Source organism: Camelus dromedarius, chromosome 7, assembly GCF_036321535.1.
Source record: "Camelus dromedarius isolate mCamDro1 chromosome 7, mCamDro1.pat, whole genome shotgun sequence".
Lineage (NCBI taxonomy): Eukaryota > Metazoa > Chordata > Mammalia > Artiodactyla > Camelidae > Camelus > Camelus dromedarius.
In genome coordinates, this window is record NC_087442.1 from 6332409 (window position 1) to 6353342 (window position 20934).

General features: G+C 46.5%; 1 protein-coding gene across 2 annotated transcripts in view; it reads right to left on the bottom strand.

The window, feature by feature from the left end:
- Nucleotides 1–141: 141 nt before the first annotated feature.
- Nucleotides 142–20934, bottom strand: part of CUL1 (cullin 1) — a 90642-nt gene continuing 69849 nt past the window's right edge. For both annotated transcript variants that reach the window (XM_031455551.2, XM_031455550.2), the window contains exons 10-22: nt 14954–15061; nt 14773–14879; nt 12750–12798; nt 12255–12386; nt 10918–11035; nt 9700–9776; nt 9122–9253; nt 6610–6702; nt 2877–2924; nt 2717–2799; nt 2095–2200; nt 1497–1610; nt 142–678 (exon numbers count right to left, since the gene is read on the bottom strand). In XM_031455551.2, the coding sequence (XP_031311411.1) occupies nt 598–678; nt 1497–1610; nt 2095–2200; nt 2717–2799; nt 2877–2924; nt 6610–6702; nt 9122–9253; nt 9700–9776; nt 10918–11035; nt 12255–12386; nt 12750–12798; nt 14773–14879; nt 14954–15061 (1248 nt within the window). In that variant the 3' untranslated portion in view covers nt 142–597. The remainder of the gene's footprint in view (nt 679–1496; nt 1611–2094; nt 2201–2716; nt 2800–2876; nt 2925–6609; nt 6703–9121; nt 9254–9699; nt 9777–10917; nt 11036–12254; nt 12387–12749; nt 12799–14772; nt 14880–14953; nt 15062–20934) is intronic.

Consider the following 20934-nt stretch of genomic DNA (forward strand, 5'->3'; position numbering starts at 1 on the left):
CGACATTTAAGAGCTTCAAAACGTCAGTTCTCAAGAACGCAGCCCTGCAGACTCCAGGAAGACACTGGGGATAGCAGTTTGCACAATCATTATGTCTTTTATTTACAGATAGAAATTAGTAAAACTTAAAACAAAACCAAATGCGACTTGTACAGAAATCCTTTAATTTTCTTTATTTTCACACATTAAAAAATGAAACACACTATACAAATGGTTTTTCATAGCAGATTACACGTGGGTCCGTTTGGACTTGCTCTCAAAGTGCCGCCGACACCATACGTGCCACCTCAGACGGCAGCTGTTAATCATGTAGCCAATGTATTGATTTAAATGCAGTAGCATGCAGCCCTCAGCGTGGAAGGTTCGAGTCCCCTCTGTTCTTAAATTAGGTTAAATGGCGTTGGTGTCCATATTTACAGACTTGAGTGTCGCAATCCTGAGCAGTTCTGATGCACACCTGAGACCGGCCGATGGGAGTCCGGGTCTCGGGGCCGCGCAGGGAGGCCCGAAGGGCAGGCTGGCTGCTGTGAACTGGCTTCCGTCCCTCCCACCAGGAACTGTGTGCTGCGCTCGCACAGGCAGACCCTTCTAGAAGGGCTAAGCCAAGTAACTGTAGGTGTCTTTTTCACCATCGACTCGTTCCAAATACTCTTTCTCGATCAGAATGTCAATGCATTTCTGGGCGTTATTTTCAAAAACGGAAGAGGGAGGGAATGGGGAAGAAAAACACATTTATTGTCAGAACAGAGACAAGCCACCCCCCACCACAGACCCCTCGACAGCTGAGTGGGGAGCCAGGTCCCCCGAGCAACCCTTCAGCACGGAGTTCCTCCCTGGGCGGCCAAGATGCCTCCCTGCAGGGGGCCCCCGGGGCCAGTGTGGGGGATCCAGGCTCTCCTGTCACCCCCGGCCTCACCTGGGGGGCTGTTGGCAGGACCAGGGCTGTGGGATCCCTTTGAGCAAACCAGCCCCCAGCTGTTGGGGAGCTGCCTACCTCAGCTTCTAGGAGGGGACAGAGCTGCCTCCTTTAAGCGACCCCGATTAGAGTGGACGTCAGTCTGTGAGGTTCACCCAGGGGCCCCCACGGAGCACGATCCACGTGCCAGAGATGAGTCTCCCTTGGGCGTAGCAGACACAGGAGAGTGGGGACCACCGGGACTGTTTCCGTGGTGTTCAGGGCAGGCCACCTGCTTTACCGTGTCAGCCCCGTGACAGTGGGGACATGAGAGGCCCTGACCTGGGACGCAGGCATGGCTGCCTCTCCGTCGGGGCGTGTTTACTGGGAGGTCAGCAGGCCCAGCACCCGGGAGCTGGCACCTCTGTGTGTGTGTTTCAATAAAACGTTTACAAAGGAAGCCTATGTTCTTTGTGGAAAGTTATTATACAGGAACAAGCCAAGTTCCTTCTTTAGGAAATAGTAATCCACCTTACTTTTGGTTACATCTTTTGTTTTCTAAAATAATACACTGAATGCTTCTGCTACAGAATTCTTGTACCTTAATTACTGGGACCCGAGGTTTGAACCTCGAAGACAGCTGAGTCAGCACTTCTCCAAGTAGCTGCTGGTGTTTCAGAACCTTCCTCATTTTCATAATTCTCACAATCGCCGCCTATGCAACCAAGTAAGGAAACACAAACGTGTTTTATAAAAAGAGTTACAAGAACTTATTGGTGATAATTAAGGACTATCTGCAAAGCTGCCCAAGCTCTACCTCTGTGAACAGGGTCACCATTTCCCAACAGGTAACAAATAAAAAATACACTGCAGGGCCGGGCCGGCAGGCGAGTCTACCTCCTGTGTTTCAGCGCTAACAAGGCCAACATTAAAACGCTTCTCTTATGAGCAACCCTAGTCATTTAACCCAACTAGAAAACATTTTTAAAATGAGAAAAAAATTCAGCCTTCGAAGTCACAGGAGCGGCCTGACCCCTCCTTCCCGTTTTACTAACTCACCCCATTTATGCGTGTTCATCTGCCTCATCGATTATTTCACCTACTCCTTCCAGAACCATCCATCATCCTGGCAACCACAGCCAACACGCAGCCCAGAGGAAGCGCCACCCCCCCGTGTGAGGGACGGGCCCCAGCGTCACCTGGATCAGTAGTTTGCGATCTTCCTCTATGTTTTTGTGGGTGGTTTCTTGTTCCTGCTTCTGTTCTGTTTTCATCGGCACGTTGATGTTAACCCTTAATTTCTTACTGTCAAGAAAATTGGGGAAACCAATCACTATGGTTTTGAAAGACAGGCTGTAAGGGCTTCTTCCTGTTCTAAGACGTGCTCTGCACCCCTGAGGGTGGAGGGCCTGCCCGCCTCCCTGCAGGGTTTCCAGCATCAGTTCTGGGAAGTGCCCCCTAGTTCTGGACAGGGCGGGCTCCTAGGATGTTTGCATCACAGGAAATTCAGTTCCTTAGCCCGCTCTCCCGAATTTTGCCCTGTGAAATAAAATCAAGATACTCGGACACAGAGGTCTAAACTTTCTAGGTGAGCCATTTAAGGAGACTTATGTACCAAATGAAGAAAAAACCCAAAACGGAAACAGTCAAATAGAGAACCATCCAGGAGGGTCAAACGGAACCACAGGCCCATCAAAGGCCTCCAAGTGCCCGCCTGCCAGCCCTTGCTCACAGCCTCCGTCCGCAGTGATACAGGCCACGGCCCCAGGGTGTCGGGGTCGGTCTATGGTCTAGGACCATCTACTTATTAATTTTCCTTACTTTTTATAACCAAGATACAATTTTATTAAGGTATCTGGCTTCAATTCCACTTCATCAACATTTGCATTTTCATCTTCCAAGACCTATAAGAAAATAACTGTTACTACACAGTCTCAGGAAGGCTTTCTTCTAGGTTAACATAAAAAGTACTCAAACATACCAGCAACTTTGACTTCAATAAAATCTGTAGAACTTGTGCCAAAATGTCCTGCAATTAAAGAGAAAAAGAAGAGAAAAATGCATGTTTTTCTGCAATAAAAACCACAGCCAATCCCATACTCCAGTTCTCCACAAAAAAATAATAGTTGCCCAAGTAGCAGTACACACCCAGAGGGAAAGGAGGGGTGGGGCCTCTCAGAGGTTCCCTAAGACCTGCTTTTAAAAGGGAAACCAACCCTTTCTGCTGTCAATCTCCCAGTATTAAACCTGACAATTCTCTGATCAGTACGAGACATCGTGCACCACTGGTCTCCGTCATCACATCTCCAGGAATCTACTAGCTTCTCAGACGCTGGACAGTGTGTCTTGGACACTGATCACTGCAAAGGCACCAGAAGGGGCTGCGCTAAGCCCGGAAAGCACCTTCTGTTCCCAAACACGGCAGGGGTGGCACTGGCGACCCTCCTGAGGACCTGCCTTTGCTGGACTCTAACATTCCTTGGGCCTCTGGGCTGCATCCTCACCCGTGAAGAGTGGTTGGATCCATCACCTCTCAGCTCTCCTTCAGGTCTGCAGCTTCCCGATCTCATGAAACCCATAGCACCACCAGCTGGACTGAAAGTCACTGGGAGGCTCACACACCCGGCCCCTTCCACGGCCGCTGCTGCCGCAGGACAGAACGGGCCCATCTGGTCCTAATGGAAGCCCGCCCTGGACGGAGGGCACATGGTCCATGCCATCAAAGCAAAACAGAGAGGACTGCAGCGTGGTAAGAGGCCCAGGAACCGAAGCAGGATGAGAACACCACTGGCCATGTCCGGGGCTCGGATGCAGAGGCTGCCTGTGCGGAGACAGCCCTGGGGGGGGGGGGGGAAGAGCAGCCACCACGCAGGGAGTCAGTTCTACACTAAGAGCTGCCTGAGGGCTGGCAGGGAGGCTGGACGGGGTAAGGCAAGGGAGCGCTCAGCTGGGTAAGCAAGCGTCCGAGTGCAGAGCCCTCTCCATGGTCTGGGGGCAACCTCATCCCCTACCCGAATTTAGGTCTCCTCCTGGTGAGTAAGGAGGAAAAACTCTTACGAGCAGAGAAGCAAATTCACTGTTATTAGAACCTGAAGATGTATTTTGGACTAACTTGAAGCACGATTGAAAAATAAATGGCTTTCCTAATTTACATTCTATGAGGCCAGTATTACCCTGATACTGAAACTAGACAAAAGCATCATGAGGAAATGGTTGACCAATTTCTCTCTGAATATAGATGCAAAAATCCTCCAGAAAATCCAGCAAACCAAACTCAGCAGCATATAAAAAATACTACATACCACAACCAACCAGGATTTATCCCAGAATGCAAGGATGGTTCAACGTAACAAAACCAATCAACATAATACACCATATTAATAAGAAAAAGCACACACTCATCTCAATAGAGCAGGAAAAGCATTTAAACAAAATCCAACACTCTTTCATGACAAAAACACTCAAAAAAAAAAAAAAAAAAAAAAGCCCAACTAGAAACAGAAGAGACTTTCTTCACTCTAGTAAAGGGCATCTAAGAAAAGTCACAGTGACAAACTGTAAGCTTTCTCTGAAGTTCAGGAACAAGACCAGGATGCCTGTTCTCACCATTTCTATTCAACATTATACTGGAAATTCTATCCAGAGCAATTGGGCAAGAAAAATAAAGGCATCCAAGTAAGTAAATAGTAGAACTATCTATATTTGCAGATGACATGACTGCATATTAGAAAAAGCTCTAAAGAATCCACAAAATTGTCAGAATAAATGAGTTCAGCAGGGTTGCAGGATACAAGATGAATATACAACTGTACTTCTATCCACCTGCAATGAACAAGGAATTCCACTAATAGCATCAAATTTAGTAAAATGCTTAGAAATAAATTTAACCAAAGAAATCTAAAGGCTACTAATGAAAACTACGACCCACAGTTAAATTTAAAGACAACTCAGATAAATGGAAAGACAGCCATGTTCATGGATTAGAAGACTTAATATTGTGAGGATGGCAATACTCCCCAAAGCAATTTACAGATTCAGTGCAATCTCCATCACAATTCCAACTGCGTTTTCTTCAGAAATGGCAGAAATTTACAGGAAAATGTAAGGGACCCAGAAGACCCAACACAATCTTGAAAAAGAACCAAGATGGATGTCTCAGTTCCAAAACTTACTACAAAACAACAGTAACGAAGACAACATGGTACTGGCATAAGAAGAGACATCTGATCCCTGGGAAAGAACTGAGAATCCAGAGATAAACCCATATATTTATGGCCAACTGATTTTTGACAAGGTTGCCAGTACCAACCAACAGGGAAAAAATACATATAAAAGTATCCAATGACTATGTTGTACACTTGAAACTAACACAATATTGTAAGTCAACTATACTTCAAGAAAAAGAAAAAACAGGGGAAGAATAATCTTTGACATCTGATTAGGCAATGGGTCCCCAGATATAACACCAAAAGCACAAGCAACAAAAGAGAAATAAAGTGGACTGCAAAATTAAAACCATGTGTGTGATAAAGAAAATGAAAACACAACCCACAGAATGGGAGAAAATATTTGTAAATCATGCACCACATAAGGGTCTACTATACAGAATATATAAAGAATTCTTACAACTCAACAAAGAGACAAATGACCTAATTACAAATGGGCATAAACTTCATTCGTCACTAGGAAATGCAAACAAACACAATGAGACACCAATTCATATCCACTAGGATGGCTACAGTAAAAAAAAAATGGTAACTACATGATCCCAGGATGTGGAAAAAATGGAAATTGTATGAATTGGTGTAGCTACTGTGGAACAGTTTGGCAGTTCCTTGAAAAGCTAAATACAAAGTTATTATGACTCAGCAATTCCACATCTAGATATATACCCAAGAGAACTGAAAATATGTTCATTAAAAACCTTGTACATACTGTTCACAGCAGTATTAGTCATAATAACCAAAAGGTGGAAACAACCCAAATGTCCATCAGCTGATGAATGGACAGACATAATATGGTCCATCCAGATACTGGAATATGTTTCGGCCATAAAAAGAGGATGAAATACAGACACTTGCTACAACGTGGACAAACCTTGAAAACATTATGCCAAGTGAAAGGAGGCAGACCCCCAAACCCACGTCATGTGATTCCATGTGCACGAAACATTCAGAGTAGGCAAATCCGGGGGGACAGCAAAGTGACAGCTGTCGGGTCTGGGGGAGGACAGGTACAGGGTAGTTACTGCCAGTGGGTGCTGGGTTTCTTCTAGGGGTCCTAGGAACATTTTGGAATTGGATAGGGGTGGTGGCTGCACAACCCTGTGAAAAACCACTCAACTGTATACTTTACAATATGGTGAATTTTATGTTCTGTGGTATATATATCTCAATAAAAAACGATGAACAAGAAGAATAACATTAAGTGAAAATTTAGTAAGGAAAGCTCAGCTGGACAGAGGGTTAAGAATACACTAAATGCAGGAGAGAGGCATGTCGTGTGTGTGTGTGTGTGTGTGTGTGTGTGTGTGTGTGTGTGTGTGTGTGTGTAGGTGTGTGTGTTACACTAAGCTTAAAAATTAAAAATCAGGTACTGAACCCGGGAATAAGAGCACATTCATATTCATAAGGCAAATATCTGTTTCAAATAGAAGACCCCATGCTCCCCGCCCCACCCCAGAAAGGCCAAGGCCAAGGCCAAGGCGGGAGTACCATCTTGATCTGGGTGCTGTCCGTCAGCTGCTGCACCGCGTACGCATCCTCCGTGTTGTACTGCAGCAGGATCGCCATCTGGAACGTGGACGCCTTCGGGGACCCGTGTGGAGGAAAGAGAGGCAACATCTAAATGCGGGGAAAACTCCCAAAATACAGGGCCTAAGTGTGGAGAACTTGCTTAGGAAACCAACTCTTCAGATGCAAAAAAATTAAGCTGATCTATTGAAAAGGGAACACACCATGTCCGAAGTCCCCTACAATAACACATTTTCCTCAAAGAGGTCATTTCCCACCTTTTCAAATATTAAAGTGATTTTGAACTTTCTTCCAAAAGGCTCTGTATACATAAATAAAGTTGACCCTGAACAACTTGGGATGGGGGGATGCGTCAGGGTGCCAACCCTCCGAGCCGCTGAACATCCAAGTTTAACAGGGTCGGCCCTCTGTCCACGTGGTTCCTCCGTATCCGAGGTTTCACATCCACGGACTCAAACCACCAAGGACCCAGGTCGTGTGGTCCTGGAGTATTTACTACTGAAAACAATCCACGTGTGAGTAGCCCCACACAGTTCAAACTCGTCTTGTTCAAGGGTCAACTGTACACACTGTACGCGCACCTGCTCAGTTATACAAACACAGAGATACTCACCTCGTACACACAAAAACAAAGAGCATCAATCTTCAGATTTGCTTTTGCACAAATGCTAAGGAAAACCGTCTCCAGTGCGTTACTGACAGAGCAACTTGCACTAACATACCACGCTTGGTTTTTCAGTCCTAAGTACTTTACTGTGTAAAGTTTGAAATGGTTTAAAGCCAACTGCTCTGAGGGACTTTCAGCAGACTGCGCCATCGGCCCACGCTCCTCTCCAAGGGGAGCCCCGGGCACCGGCCCGCATCCCCCACGGGGTCCCTGCCCCTCCCTCTTCCCTGGTCCATGGCGACAACCACGGAAGCACGGGCAGCTCTGCCTGTCCAGGCAGAGCCCTGGTCAGCGGGAGGAGACAGGCAGTGACCGAGTCAGCCTGGGCCAGCACCTCCCGACGCCTCAAGACGCCAACCAGGAAAACGCGCGCAGCGGGGGCCAGAGCAGGGCTCCCAGAGGCTCAGCGCGGCCCGGCCTGGTGCCGGTTCCCAGGCGCACTCGTTTGCCGTAACTCTACTGTCTGTGTGCTTCAGATGGGTGTCTTTTATGTGTAAATTACCTCAATACAGTTGATATGAAAAAACACAAAAAAGCACATTTTTTAAAACCTGAAAAAAAATGCAAGACAGGTAAAGAGCAGGTGACTGACACCAGCCACTGTGCCACCCTTGGCTCCTCTGGCAAGGCGAACACACCTCTAGCTAGGCGTCCACTGATCAAAAAGGGGCACTGAAACTTTAGGTGCTGAAGTGTGAACTCATGGATTCTTCTGCATATATTTGGGGATAAAGAAAACAAAATTTCAATCCTATAGCTGACCCTTGAACACAGGTTTGAACTGTGTGGGTCCACTTGCATGCACATTTTTTTCAGTAGTGAATACTGCAGTACTATAAACCCCAGGCTGACTGAATACAAAGATGTGGGGGGTCCATGGATATGGAGGAACCGTGGATGTCGGGTGCTGCCTGTAGGTTATCGGCAGGTTTCCACCTGCATGGAAGGTCGGTGTCCCAGCCCCCGCACCGTTCAAGGGTCAACTGTATAGGAATCCGCATTCAAGTTGATAAAGACCTCTAGACCTGGTGTAACAGAGTATCATACATTTTAACTCTTTTTTACCATAACAGAATTATTTAAAGTTTAAAGTAATGAGCAGCTTGAGACTGCACAATGCCGTCAGAAGTTTCTTGACACTTAAAAATAGATTTATAATTGTTTTTATAAGGACACTAGAGAAACCTTCTTCAAGATGGATTCTTTAAGGGAAAAGACCGTAACTGAAATTTCGGCTCTGCCACATAAAAGCTAGGATCCAGGAGTCACTTAAATTAAGCTGGTCCTCAGCGTCTCGTCTATAAGATGGAAACGTAAGTCACAGATGTTCTTGCCTAGTACTCAGTGCCTAGTACTCAGGGCTGTTGTAAGCACTGAGGGTTGTCACCACTGTGAAGTGCCTTGTCAAAGAGAAAGAGCTATCATCACAATTAAATACATGAAACTCCAGTTTTTTAAGCTACTACCTGAACACTTAATGTGTGTCAGGCAGGAGCTGTGCCAGACACTTACTAAATACATGACTTCATTTAATTTTCACACCACATACAAAATAAGAGGCACTGACATCCTTTCAGGGAGGAGAAAACGGAGGCTCAGTGCTATTAAGTAACTTGTCCCTTCGCCACAAAGGATTAGAATTCAGCTCACCTGACTCTTAAACTCCGAGCTGTTTAACCACTATATTATTTTGTCAGAAGCTTAACTCTAGATTCTGTTGTGTGAGTCACTGGATTCTGATTTCTGTGATTTGTCTTCTCTTCATTTATACTTTAAAAAAAAACCCAAATGAAAAGGTGATCTTACCTGCAACGTGTATCTGTTTTTGAAGCAGTTTGTTACCAACTCTCCCTTAGAGAGCTGATACAACCACGTCAACTTTCTGCCACTGTGACGGCTGGCGTAAAAGGCTGTGAAGCGCTGGTAACTCCGTTCCAACTGGATAAAAATGGGGGGAGGGCACTATGTGAACAGACATCTCACCATATTCTCCAGTCGGCATTTCTAAATAAAATGCGCTGGTCCAAGTTTACAGGACAAAATGCTTACATCAGAGTAAGACACAAACATCAAGTGTTTACTCTCGGACAAAGCACGTTCATTTAAGCATTTGAAGGTACAATCAAAACGTTTCTACATTATGCATCACCGGGATGCTCATCACAGAACTATGACGTTCTGCTTCCTAGGAGCAAATATCCACGTACACGACCATACCCTGTCGAGCTGGAACCGAGGCAGCCCACCCGCCCCAGCCCCGCCCAGCTCCGGCCCCACGGCCCACTGCAGGAGGGCCTCCTGCAGACACACTGCGCCTTCTCCGTGGAAGCTGCCCCCTTCCATCTCTGCTCACACCAAGGGAACAGAAGATAAATCCCCCTTACCTCTGACGGCAAGGCAAACGTACAAGATTGCTGAAAGGGCCACGATCCGGAACTCAGAACCTGAATACTGAAATCCACTGGAGGAGTGGGGAAAATTTCAGAATACATTTAATTAGCCTTATTAAACTGCCACCATTTCAGATAAACACGGACTTTTTTTATCAAAAGAAAACACATTCTTTGAAAAATCCTGCTTCAACATAAAACTTAGGATTGAACACATTTAATTTCAATGAAATTGTTTTCTTCAATTAAAATTAGGAACAGGAAGAAGAGCCAGAAATTCTCTCCTCCAAGGACTGAGTTTTTCATTTCTCTAACTTAGAATCATAAGATCACGTGCCTCTTCTGCTGCATTTGCCGTCGTTTCCTGCCGTGAACGCCCTCAGTCCACAGCTGAGTTCACCAGGCAGGGATGGCGTCAGAGCCCCAAAGTAGGGTAAATGAGAACCCCAAGGTAAAGTCACTTCACTGTGTTTTGTGCAGCACTGACTACTGGGAACAGACACAGATTCTGTACATCTTACACAAACAGAGCCTATAAATTACAACAGAAACGTCACCGCTCAAGTTTAACACGGGAATACTCCTTGTAGTTTGGGAAAAGTACAACCCCCATTTTTCACTTAGAAAGATGCACCACATCCTGCAGCAGGACCTCACGACAGGGGCCCAGCTGGCCCCCGCCCACGAGCCTGGGCACCCAGGCTGTCCTGACCCCTAACGGCAATCTGAAGCCACGAGGGCTTTGGTCCATTTGACTCTGGCCAAGTTCTTGTAATTGAAAAACTACTAGAATGGAGCCAAACTCAGGTTAAAAAAATTAATTGAAATTTAAGCTGTGAGTGGAGCCCCAAGCTGGCAAGCAGCCGGGGTGGGGTGGCCGTATCTCTGCAAGCGGCAGATGTCAGGGCTCAGGACCCGGATGCTGGCCACTGGCTCAGCCCCTCCCACCCCCACCCAGCTGTGCTCAGCACTGGGTCCTCGGGGAGAGGCCACCACGCTTCCCCAGCTGTCATCTCCTATGGTCACATGAGAGTTACGAGGTGGGCGGTGTGTTTGGGAAAAACTTCCGGTTTGCCTGGCCTAGAACTTCCGAGAAAGCACGTGCTGCCCTCACTGAAGACTGTCGTCTCCCCTCGTCGCTGCCAAGTGAGGGAGAGCCCCGCCTCTAGGAACACGGCCGGGAAAGGAGGCCCGCAGACCTGGGATACTCACAGTCCAGGGGTTCCGAGTTCGTCAGGTGCTTTTTGAACTGCTCATTCAAATCTTTGCTCACACCAATGTCTTGAAACATCCGCTGAAGTTTAGAGGTATACTCAAAACCACAAGCTTGCTGAAATGAACCCAGACAGTTGCCTTACTAACTTCTACAGAAATATAAATGTACACAAGGAAGTCTGGCAGAAATCACAGCAGGGGACCGACGCTTAACTGCAGCACTGAAGCTAGTCAGCGTTTAGCTGCATCTCATGGCACAAACATGCACTGCTCAACATTAATTCACTGTCACCAACTACGCAGCTCCAAATGGAAGAGTCAGGTCTTCGTACACACTACACACAGTAACAATCACTCGGGTGCTAAGAGCTAGGGTTTCTGACACCGTGGGAGAAGGCAAAGATGACATAATTTGTTTCTGTCTCTTATCCACCACCATAGCCTGAACTGTGTACCCCCTTCCCCAACTCCTTTGTTGAAGCCCTAACCCCAGCTGTGATGGTATCTGGAGGCGGGGCCACAGGGAGATAATTAAGATTAGAAAAGGTGGTGAGAGTGGACCTCCACGCTGGGATTAGCGCTCTCATAGGAGGAGACTGGGGAGCTTGCTCCCTGCCCCGCTGTCATGTGAGGACGCGGTGAGACGCGGCCAAAGGCGAGCTGGGAAGAGGGCCCTCACCAGAAACTGAGCTGGCCGGGACCTTGATCTTGGACTTCCTAGCAGCCTGCAGAACACTGTGAATGCACTTCTCTGGTTCAGTCCGCACTGTTTTGTTACGGCAGCCCACGCTGAGCAGGACTCCCATGTAACATAATGTCAGGGGAAAGTGAAATCTGCCCTAAGCCATGTAACAGCTCTTGACAGGCCAGCAAGCCTGTCACAAATGCAGGCTGAGTGCAGAGGTGCTGAATAAAGAAACTTTCAACAGCAAACTAACACTGACGCTCTCTGTCCTGCAGACGTGGGGGTATGAACGGTTAACCACCAAGTCCAGAGAAAAACAAAACACTCAACCAACTCAGGCCAAAAAACTGAGTACGGGCCATGCCACGTGGAGCAAATCTTGAGGCCACAGGCGCAGAAGCCAGGAGAGGACACTCGGACAGCGAGCAGAGCCCGGCGTGGCCGGAACAGACGGGCCCCGAGGAGCAAGGGGTCGGGGTCGGGAGGGCACCCGAGGAGGGGGACCTGGCCTTGTCCAACACTCTAGTTTTCAGCAGTGGAGCACCAGGGCTCAGACTGCAGCGTCTGCTCAGAGCCACTGATAACCTGGAGAGACTGGGAACCTGAATAACTTAAAAGCTGGAATTTTTCAAGGAAAGGTTCCATTTACCTTTAACTTGGAGATCATGCTCGCCTCAGCATCGTCACTCGCACTGTTCTGATGCACAAGTCTCTTGGCCAGCATCTTCGCGTAGAACTTTTGAAATACGTCTTTGTCCTCTATGTACTTGAAGACAACCATCTAGGAAGACCACCCCGAGAGCACACTTAACGCGCTTCCGATCTGTCCCCAGCACGGGCCCCAAAGCAGCGTGTGCACTGTTCTGTCCGGCCCTGGACGGCCACGTTGACAATGACCAAAAACACTCCCCCATCATCTTCAAGGTAAATATTTCCATCAGCCCCTTAAATCACATTAAGTTGGTGTGGACTTAGTACTAATGAGGAGGGAACAAATGCTAAAATTAATGACTCAATATAGGGAGTAAAATCACAGATTCAAAATAAAAAAATTACTACTTTCCACTTTCCAGATGCCTCATAAAACCAGCCACCTGTCAGGTAACAGGCTACTGAAAACCGACGTGACCACACAGGGACTTACCACTTGGTTGAGTGTATCCTCTAGCTCTGCTTCCTCTGGGTTCTTGGAACTGAAAAGTTAAAAAAGGGAACGGTGTTTCCAAACAGATCAGCAAACATTCATTCAACAAGCACCCCTGAGCCAAACTATCATATCAGAATACGGCTCCGAACATCCGGACTACATGCTCTTTTCAGATTAGCAGGTGGAGGAGGGAAGGTTAGCCTTTCTTGCCCGTGGCAATTTGGCGATCTTTTACTGTATCTCTGTTTCATAATCTATCCTTCCATATAGTCATGTAGAATATCACAACGAAACTTAACAAGATATTTATTACAAGTTTCCCAAAACATTCTGAATCAAGTTTTAAGGACAATCCATTTAAATTTAAGTAAATGAACTTCACTTTTCTACTTGCTTTCTACAATATGCTTTAACTTAACTCTGAAAAAAGTGAAAGGGCATATAGTTTCCTTTTAATGGCCTAATAATTAAGGATAATTTAAGGATTTTCTTTAAACTACTGCTAAAGTGTCCCTTCCGTTTGCCATTATGTCTTCAAGATAGATGGCTGTCCTTTAACAACTGATTCATTCACTCTATTCTATGAACAAATATTAACTGAAAGGTGATTTCAAGGTAAGTAAAATTTCAAAGCTTTTTTTCTTTTATAAAGAAGATCTCTACAAATTCACATGAAATGATCCAACTACCAAACAAGCTCTGAAGAGGTGCCCTGCGTGAGAGCAGTTGGCTCGGAAAGTCCATTCTCCTCACTGATGGGTCAGGGCTGTCTCCCTCCTGGCAGAGTGTAACCCAGTGCCTGCTCGAGTCCAGTCACTACCAATTGCTCGTTAAAGCAGCCCTTTGGAACTACCTGCCATGCTGTCTGCTTCATCAACGGACCTGATGAGGACCATTTATGAAAAGATTATGGCTGAAAAGAAGTTTCACGTTTTGTCAAACAAACTGAAGCCCTACGACAGTACTGATATTTAAAATGTTGAAAATTTTCATTTTACAGAGCCTGAAAAATAAAACCAGGCCTGATCTCCATTTAAAGTCCACTTTCATTCCCAATGAATGCCTTAGGCGACCTGCCCACAGCTGCTGAAGTGCGCACCAGACAGGCACTGCAACAGACAGGAAACCCCAGACGCTCAGTTTGCAGGGGCCTTGGGCAAGCGGCTTTCTGGCGAAGGCGAAAGAAAGCTACTGACCTTATCAAATGTTCTCCCACGTCAATTAGGACGACCTCATGGTTGACCACACAGTTCTCTCTTAATGTCAGTTACATTAAATCTGAGCCATCCTTGCACTCCTAGAAAGCTGGCCTATGTTCTGGAGAGTTACTCTTTAGTTTGCTGATAAATTTAGATTGCTAGCATTTTACGTAAGATTCCCACAACTGTATTCTTAGTGAGGCTTGTTTGCAGTCTTCTTGGTAGTGTAAATATTCTGTCTTTTCTGTAGTGGGGTGAGGTGAGCCTTCGAGAGCTGCTTAAAATATAATTTATTACTATCAAACCAGTAGAACTGGGGGGTGTAGAAAACCACTGCCACACCTGCTGATGCAATGTTTGAAACAGTAAAATAAGCCCTGAGCGTTTCTAAACTGAAAGCAGCTATTCTAGTGAAAGAGAACTTGAGGAAAACCCACAGAAACACACAAAAAACTAGGGAGAACTTCAAAAGGCACAACACAGAGAAGAGAACCGTATTAGGTTATGTTGCCTCTCGTGCTTAATACACATACACTGATTAGGAAAAAGAACAGCTGAGAAATAAGACGGATAAACTATAAATACTATGATAGAGCAATAAAACACACGCGTTAAATGAAGATGGTGACGAAAGCACACAGAACGAGCGCTGTGGTCTGTGGGGAGTCTCCTGTTTTAAACGGCAGTCAGTAGGACTCTGCTCTCAAAAGGTCCAAAAGTGACATTTTAGACTATGTAAAATGGAAGATCAATTTTCACTCCTCATCTAGAAGCTGAGATTTTGAAGAGTTTCCCAGGGGAGACCACCAAGTCACCAGTACCTCTTCTTCAACAAGGAGTCGCAGTAGCGAGCCAGCAGCTCGGGGGACTTGCTGGACGACTGAGCCATCTTGGTGACCGCGTTGTTGTTGATGAAGCGGCCGCAAGCCTGCGGGTCACAGAGACGGTGTTAGAGGACCGCGCGCGCCGCCTGCTCCGCAGGGGAGCACGGGGCACACCCACCTTGTCCAGCGCTGCCACGAAGCCAGCATCGTTGTTGAAGGCCGACATCACCAGGGCGTTGTATTTCTTATGAACATCCAACACTGTCTGTACATACATTTTGGGGTCCTCGGGGAGAAGGAAAAACAGACGTACAGGTCGGTTACTGGGGACTAGCCTGTGTGTTAGCGTGCTGCTATTACAACATTCCAAAAGGTGTGGCTACTTCTTCAAACACATTAACAAGCAAGGTCAAGAAATCATGTCGCTCCTTCATCAAAACACACAGGACATTCTGCTGATGTATATAGTAAATGAAAATACATTCTCACACGAAATTAAATAGTGATTTCAAGCTGTATGAAAACCAGATTTTTCAAATTATTTGAAAATTCAAAGGGATCGCAGAAAACAAACTTTCAAAGTGATAGCTTTGCTTAGCCAATTTTTGTTGTAAAAAATTCAAATTTTGGACTTAGTTTTGGCTGAGGAAGCCAGTCAGTCAGTTATCTAGAACCTAGCTGGGCAGGCAGTAAGTATAAATTCGGATTTCGGTCCTCAGAGGTGTGGACAGGGGGCGGGGGTGGGTTAGAGTGACGGTCTGCCCAGGACACCTGGGCCAGTCAGAAGACACAAATGAACGTAAAGAAAGAACTAAGAAGGGAGAGGCCGGCCAGGGAGACAGGCAGAGAGTGGGGGAGCGATGGGGTAGCCAGCTCTGGAAGTCTCTGGGCAAAAGCCAACATAATGTAAATGAAATGTAAAAAGCAGCCCCAGGAGAGGCTTCTGGAGCAATGCAGGAGGAGCACACGGAGGACGGGGCAGAGGAGACCGAGCTGGGAAACAATCAAAGCAGGGCACAATGCTGACACTTGGCCGCACGGCTGACGGCCCTGAGCCTGCACAGGGACCGTCACCATCTGTCAGTCACGCTGCGGGGTCCGTGCTGTCCGCATCCCCATCTTGCAGACGGAGAAACCAGGTCACAGGTAAGCATCTGGCCAAGGGCCTAAGGGGTGGCAGAGTCAGGCCTGGGCCCAGGCAGCCCGACTCCCGAGCTCCGCGACTCCTCCTTGGCTTTGTGAAAGGAGAGAGCCCTGCGGACGGTCAGGAGGGCAAGCTGAGCGGTGGGCCGAGGGGACAGCGCAGGCGGACAGCCCGAGCAAGGGGCGCCGGGCCACCACTTCACAAACGGAGGACTGATGTGCAAGGCGTTGAACGGTTTGCCAGGGCGTCCAATGCCTGGCCGATCTTACTCCTTGGGACTCAGGGATGAGAAGACAGTTCCCCCGATTCTAACTGTTTGTGACATCTTGTTTCTAAGTAACAATGAGTACTCGTAAGAGTAAATCATTTTCCCACGACAGGGTTACACTAGGAGTTTCAGAGGGTTTCTGTTAAACATAGTATAAACACACAAGGTTTATTATTATTACGAACAAATATATTGTGACAAGATTATAATTTTAATGACACATAGAGTGGCCTCAACCTGATAGACATTTGATAAAATATTAAAGGGGAAATTAACACAAAATAATTGCCAAATAAAAATCACTTAAATATCGAAAGCCAATGCTATGTATATTTTATATTTAATATTTAAAAATTATATATCTTAAAACTTAAAACACATACAGAACTGTCTCATCAGATAATCTTGCTCCTAATTTCATGATCCTATTCTAGGAGAATTTCTTGCATTCTGTATTAATGGTCTCATTCATTAGCCTGCATCCAAAAGCATCTCCCAGTTGGCACACATCTTACTTAAATATAAACTCATTTCTCTTTTTCAACAGTGGAAATATTGCCTGCTTGATTTAATTTTGGTTTTGCCTTTGAAACTGATATTCCTTTTGCCAAATCAGATTTTAGATTGCTTCCTAATTTCATGCCAAATTATTTCACAGCATTCACATATTTTCTCTCTGCATTTGTTCTTTTAAAGTATTTTCCAAAGAACTTTAACCCCTAGCGAGTATCTGAACACTGGAAAATGCCAATAAAGCAGCACTGGGTAGTATTCGAATATGGTATCATTCAAGGTTAACAGCGCTACAAAGAAACGCACATCAAAATTGCCAAGTAAGGACTTAAATTTCCTTCCAAAACTTGTTATTTCTCGGAACGCCACTCACAGGATTGATATAAAGTATATTATGTATACAGACAGATGAGTGTGAATTTATTTGCAAGAATGACTCACCCCAGCAGCCGTGAGGGCTGCACACACAATGGTAACTGGGCTTCACCTACAAGGGAGACTGACATGAGACGGCGCTGATTCCCCACCTCATCCTGGTTCCTGGAGATGACCTTAAACTTGGACCCTATGCATCAGGGACCCTGCACCTGCCTTGAACTGTCATCAGTGGAATCCTCTGAACCAGGAAGGTCTTCATGTTTGTGGAGAATTACAATGCTTTTCCCTGTTTTCTTGATTTCTTGACCAATTTTTCTCAGAATCAAGATTTGGAAAAATGTAAATGTCCCAAGAAATACCAGGAAGGCTTTCCCCACAGAAAGACAGAGCTTCCCTGAGGGCACAGAAGTCTTCACACTCCCATTCCAGATTCCTTCTGCCACAGGAGAAGGCCCAGCCAGGAGTCTGGCTGGTCAGAAGTAAGGGCCAGAACAGATCTAAGGGACGAGTGTGTAAGGCACTGAGCCCTGCAAATTTGAATTTGGCATCTGAGATTCAGAGAGAAGCCACCTGGGTGCCTGGCAAGGGCACATGGAGACAGGAACACACAGGAGTAACACAGAGCAGAGAATGTAGGAAGGAGCAGCCAGTGGTGCCAAACAAAAGATGTTCAGAAGGTGAGTGATTTCACAACCAGGAGGTAAGTGACCATCTTTAGGAAGTGTTTCAGAGGGCACCAGCTGGCAAAGCTATAAAAGCAACAGCGGTAAGGAGAGAGGAAAGATCGGCTAGATGGACGCATGTTTTTTCCAAGAAAATGAAGATGCGAAGTTTTGATGTTAAAAAAAATGAACGGAGTAATTAGTAATTAGCATGGTTTACAGCCACTGTTCACACAATAGTACCCGCGGGCTCTCTGCATGGAGGACGCTCTACACCTCTCAGGCTGGTCCTGCAGGGACCTCACCCAACTCCCATGTGGTCATTGTCATTAGGCCAGAGGCTCTAACACTCACCTCCGGACTATGTCCCCACTCAGCTCCCACAACCCGCCCTGGACGCCCTGGGGTCCCCACGCTTCCCAGATCCAGCCTCCTCTCCTCCCTGGCCTGCTGCTCCTCAGGACCTTTCTCTCCCCATTTCTCTCCTCTCAACATTTTACTGTAGAAAAAATTCGTAAGTATATTCAAAATTACAAAGAACAGTAAAATCCACCCCACGTGTTGTCCAGCTTCAGCAACTGCCCAGCACACAACTTGTCTACAACAAAGCCTAACGACCCCGTTCCTTCTCTGCACCCCCCGCCCCACCACCAGCTGGTGTCCTTTCCACCTGAACCACTCTAACAAACCTCACTGGTATACTTAACAACTCTTCATCTTTTTAATCCACTTTCCACATGGCAGCGATTCTGTAAAGAGTAAAAATCTGATCTTGTCAGTTTCAGGTTTTACTATAACCCTGACCTGGTTTCCTCTTGCCCTCAGGACTCAGGCAGCGTCACTGATCTGGCTTCCAGGTCTCCCATGGTTAGGCCAGCCTGGATCCACCCTTTTGGGTCCACCTTGTGCCACATCTCCTCTTCCCGTCACACCCGACGTCTCGGGTCTCAGGACGGGGCCTTGCTCTGTCTGGGATCCCCACCTACAGAGGCAGCTCCAACTCTTCTACTGGTTTCCAGTACTTTCTCTGGGACGCCGTGAACTTCCAGGACAGGCTAGGCCTCCCTGTTGCACGATGCCCGGGCCGCACTGGAAGGCTCGGCATCCTTGGGGGCTGTTGCTGACGGCTGCCTCTCTTGCTGGTCAGGAGCTCAAAGGAGCCTGTACACCGTGACTGTCTTGTCTACTACCATTCCTCAGGCGCCCCCTCTACTGCCAGTCTGTGCGCGCTCAGTGTAGAAAAGTCATTTCCATATTAAGTAGTGAGCAAAACCCCCAAAATCCAGACCGAAAAAAAAAACAAAAACCCTCCAAACTGGGAGGCCTCAAAGATCGCTCAGCACTGTAACAGTCTCACATTTTCTTAATGGGTCTTTCCCTACTCCATCATTTAGACTCATTTGTTTAGATAAGCAGAAGTCACTAGTTTTCCTGACTGAGAACGGTTTCAAGTTTAGAATACCCAGACAAACAAACCTAGCAATTTAACCAGTGTTCCCTATTCTCATCATGTTAACCTTTGTCCACCTGCCACTTTTTGCTTCAGTCATTTTTATTTATCTTGTAATCACGGCTCTAAGCCTCAGATTATAATTAATATATCTTAACTCTATCATGACCTCTAATAAGCTGGACTCTGATAAACTGTCACAGCCCGTCACCCCCCGTCCTGGCTCACACCTGCACCTCCCTGGGCTCCAAGGTGAGGCTGGAGTCCACCTCAGCCGGCTGGTGTTGGTTACTCTGTAAATGCCGAGGCTCTGAATTGACTAGATTTAGGCAATGAGTGATCAGAGGTGAAAATACTGTATTTTCAAAATGGAACTAAGTTATTAGACTTGCCAGGAAAAACTGTGTCTCCTCTAGGAGAAAAGAATGATGCTTCAGAAAGTAATAATTGCATCAGTTCAGAATCAGGAGCAGCGGAGACAAGTGGGCAGGCCCACTCATCTCACAAGGAGGTGGGGCAAGGTTCACGGAGCATCTCACTGGGCTTGAGCCAACGAGGGGCCACTTCAGGACTTAAATATACAGCAAAGACTAATTCAAAACTTAAAACAGCTCCCTGGTCCTTCCACTTCCTCCTTTCCCACATCAAAACTAATACATTTCTTTTTTTTTTTTTTAACGTTTTTATGGAAAAATTTCAACATATTCAAAATAAGAAAGAATAGTAAAATCAGCCCCCAAATCCATCACCGGCTTTAAGGAATCGCCTGCATCTGTAACAGTCTAAGATTTTCTTACCCCACCCTCTAAGGATGTGACGTTCTCTGGCTAATTTTAGCTCTGTGTGGATAATTTTCTTCTATTACCATCCGCAGAAAGGTTGAGTCAGGACTAAGTTACTCAAACATTTTACTCCAGGGGAGAATGGGAACCCTACATGTATAAACTAACCCCTTATCATATGCAGAAGCCCCCAGCACGGTGCTGCTCTGTTCACTCTGGGGTAAGTTCATACCACAACTGAGCTCTTACAATTACGCCTAACGCAACCTCTCAACCCAAACCACAGAGCTTTCTCGGAATTCTGATATGGTCCCAGATTCACCCCTTAGTCTTATACTGAAAAATATGCTCAGAGATACCTGGTTTTATTTCTGCCTTTAAAATCCTCCATGGTAAGGGCTCCCCTTTAGAACAAATATCATTCCTGATCCTGGAGCCAGCAGCCCCCGGCAGCACCTGAAAACGCCTCCTCCCGTCTCACCACGCAAAGCTGCAGGTGAACGTTCATAACCTTCCGCGCCCGTCCGGCTCTGCAGCCCAGCTCCCAGCGGTCACCCTGTAGCCCCGCAGCACATCTAGGCATCACTGGCCGCTCCGGCTGGGTTACATTTCAGTTCCAGGCAGACTGAGGTCACTCTATCAAGATATGGTTTCAAAGAGGACTTCGTGCTTATCTGTTGCCATTTCTGCCCTGAAGACAGAGTGATGAAACGTTCTCTTATAACCTGACTTATGAAGCCCTCTCGTAGGGAAGCACAGGGGCACCCAGACGGCCGTGGAACCGTGTGTCAACTGCAAATTCAACATGGAACCAGCTGTGCCCTCAGGCACCCATTAGCAAGCACTTACAAGTCGGCATGGACTCTGTGTTCTAAAAAATTTATTATTGTTTATTTTAATGGAGGGACTGGGGATTGAACCCAGGACTCTTCTTCTGAATGTTATTTTGGTACTTTGCTACA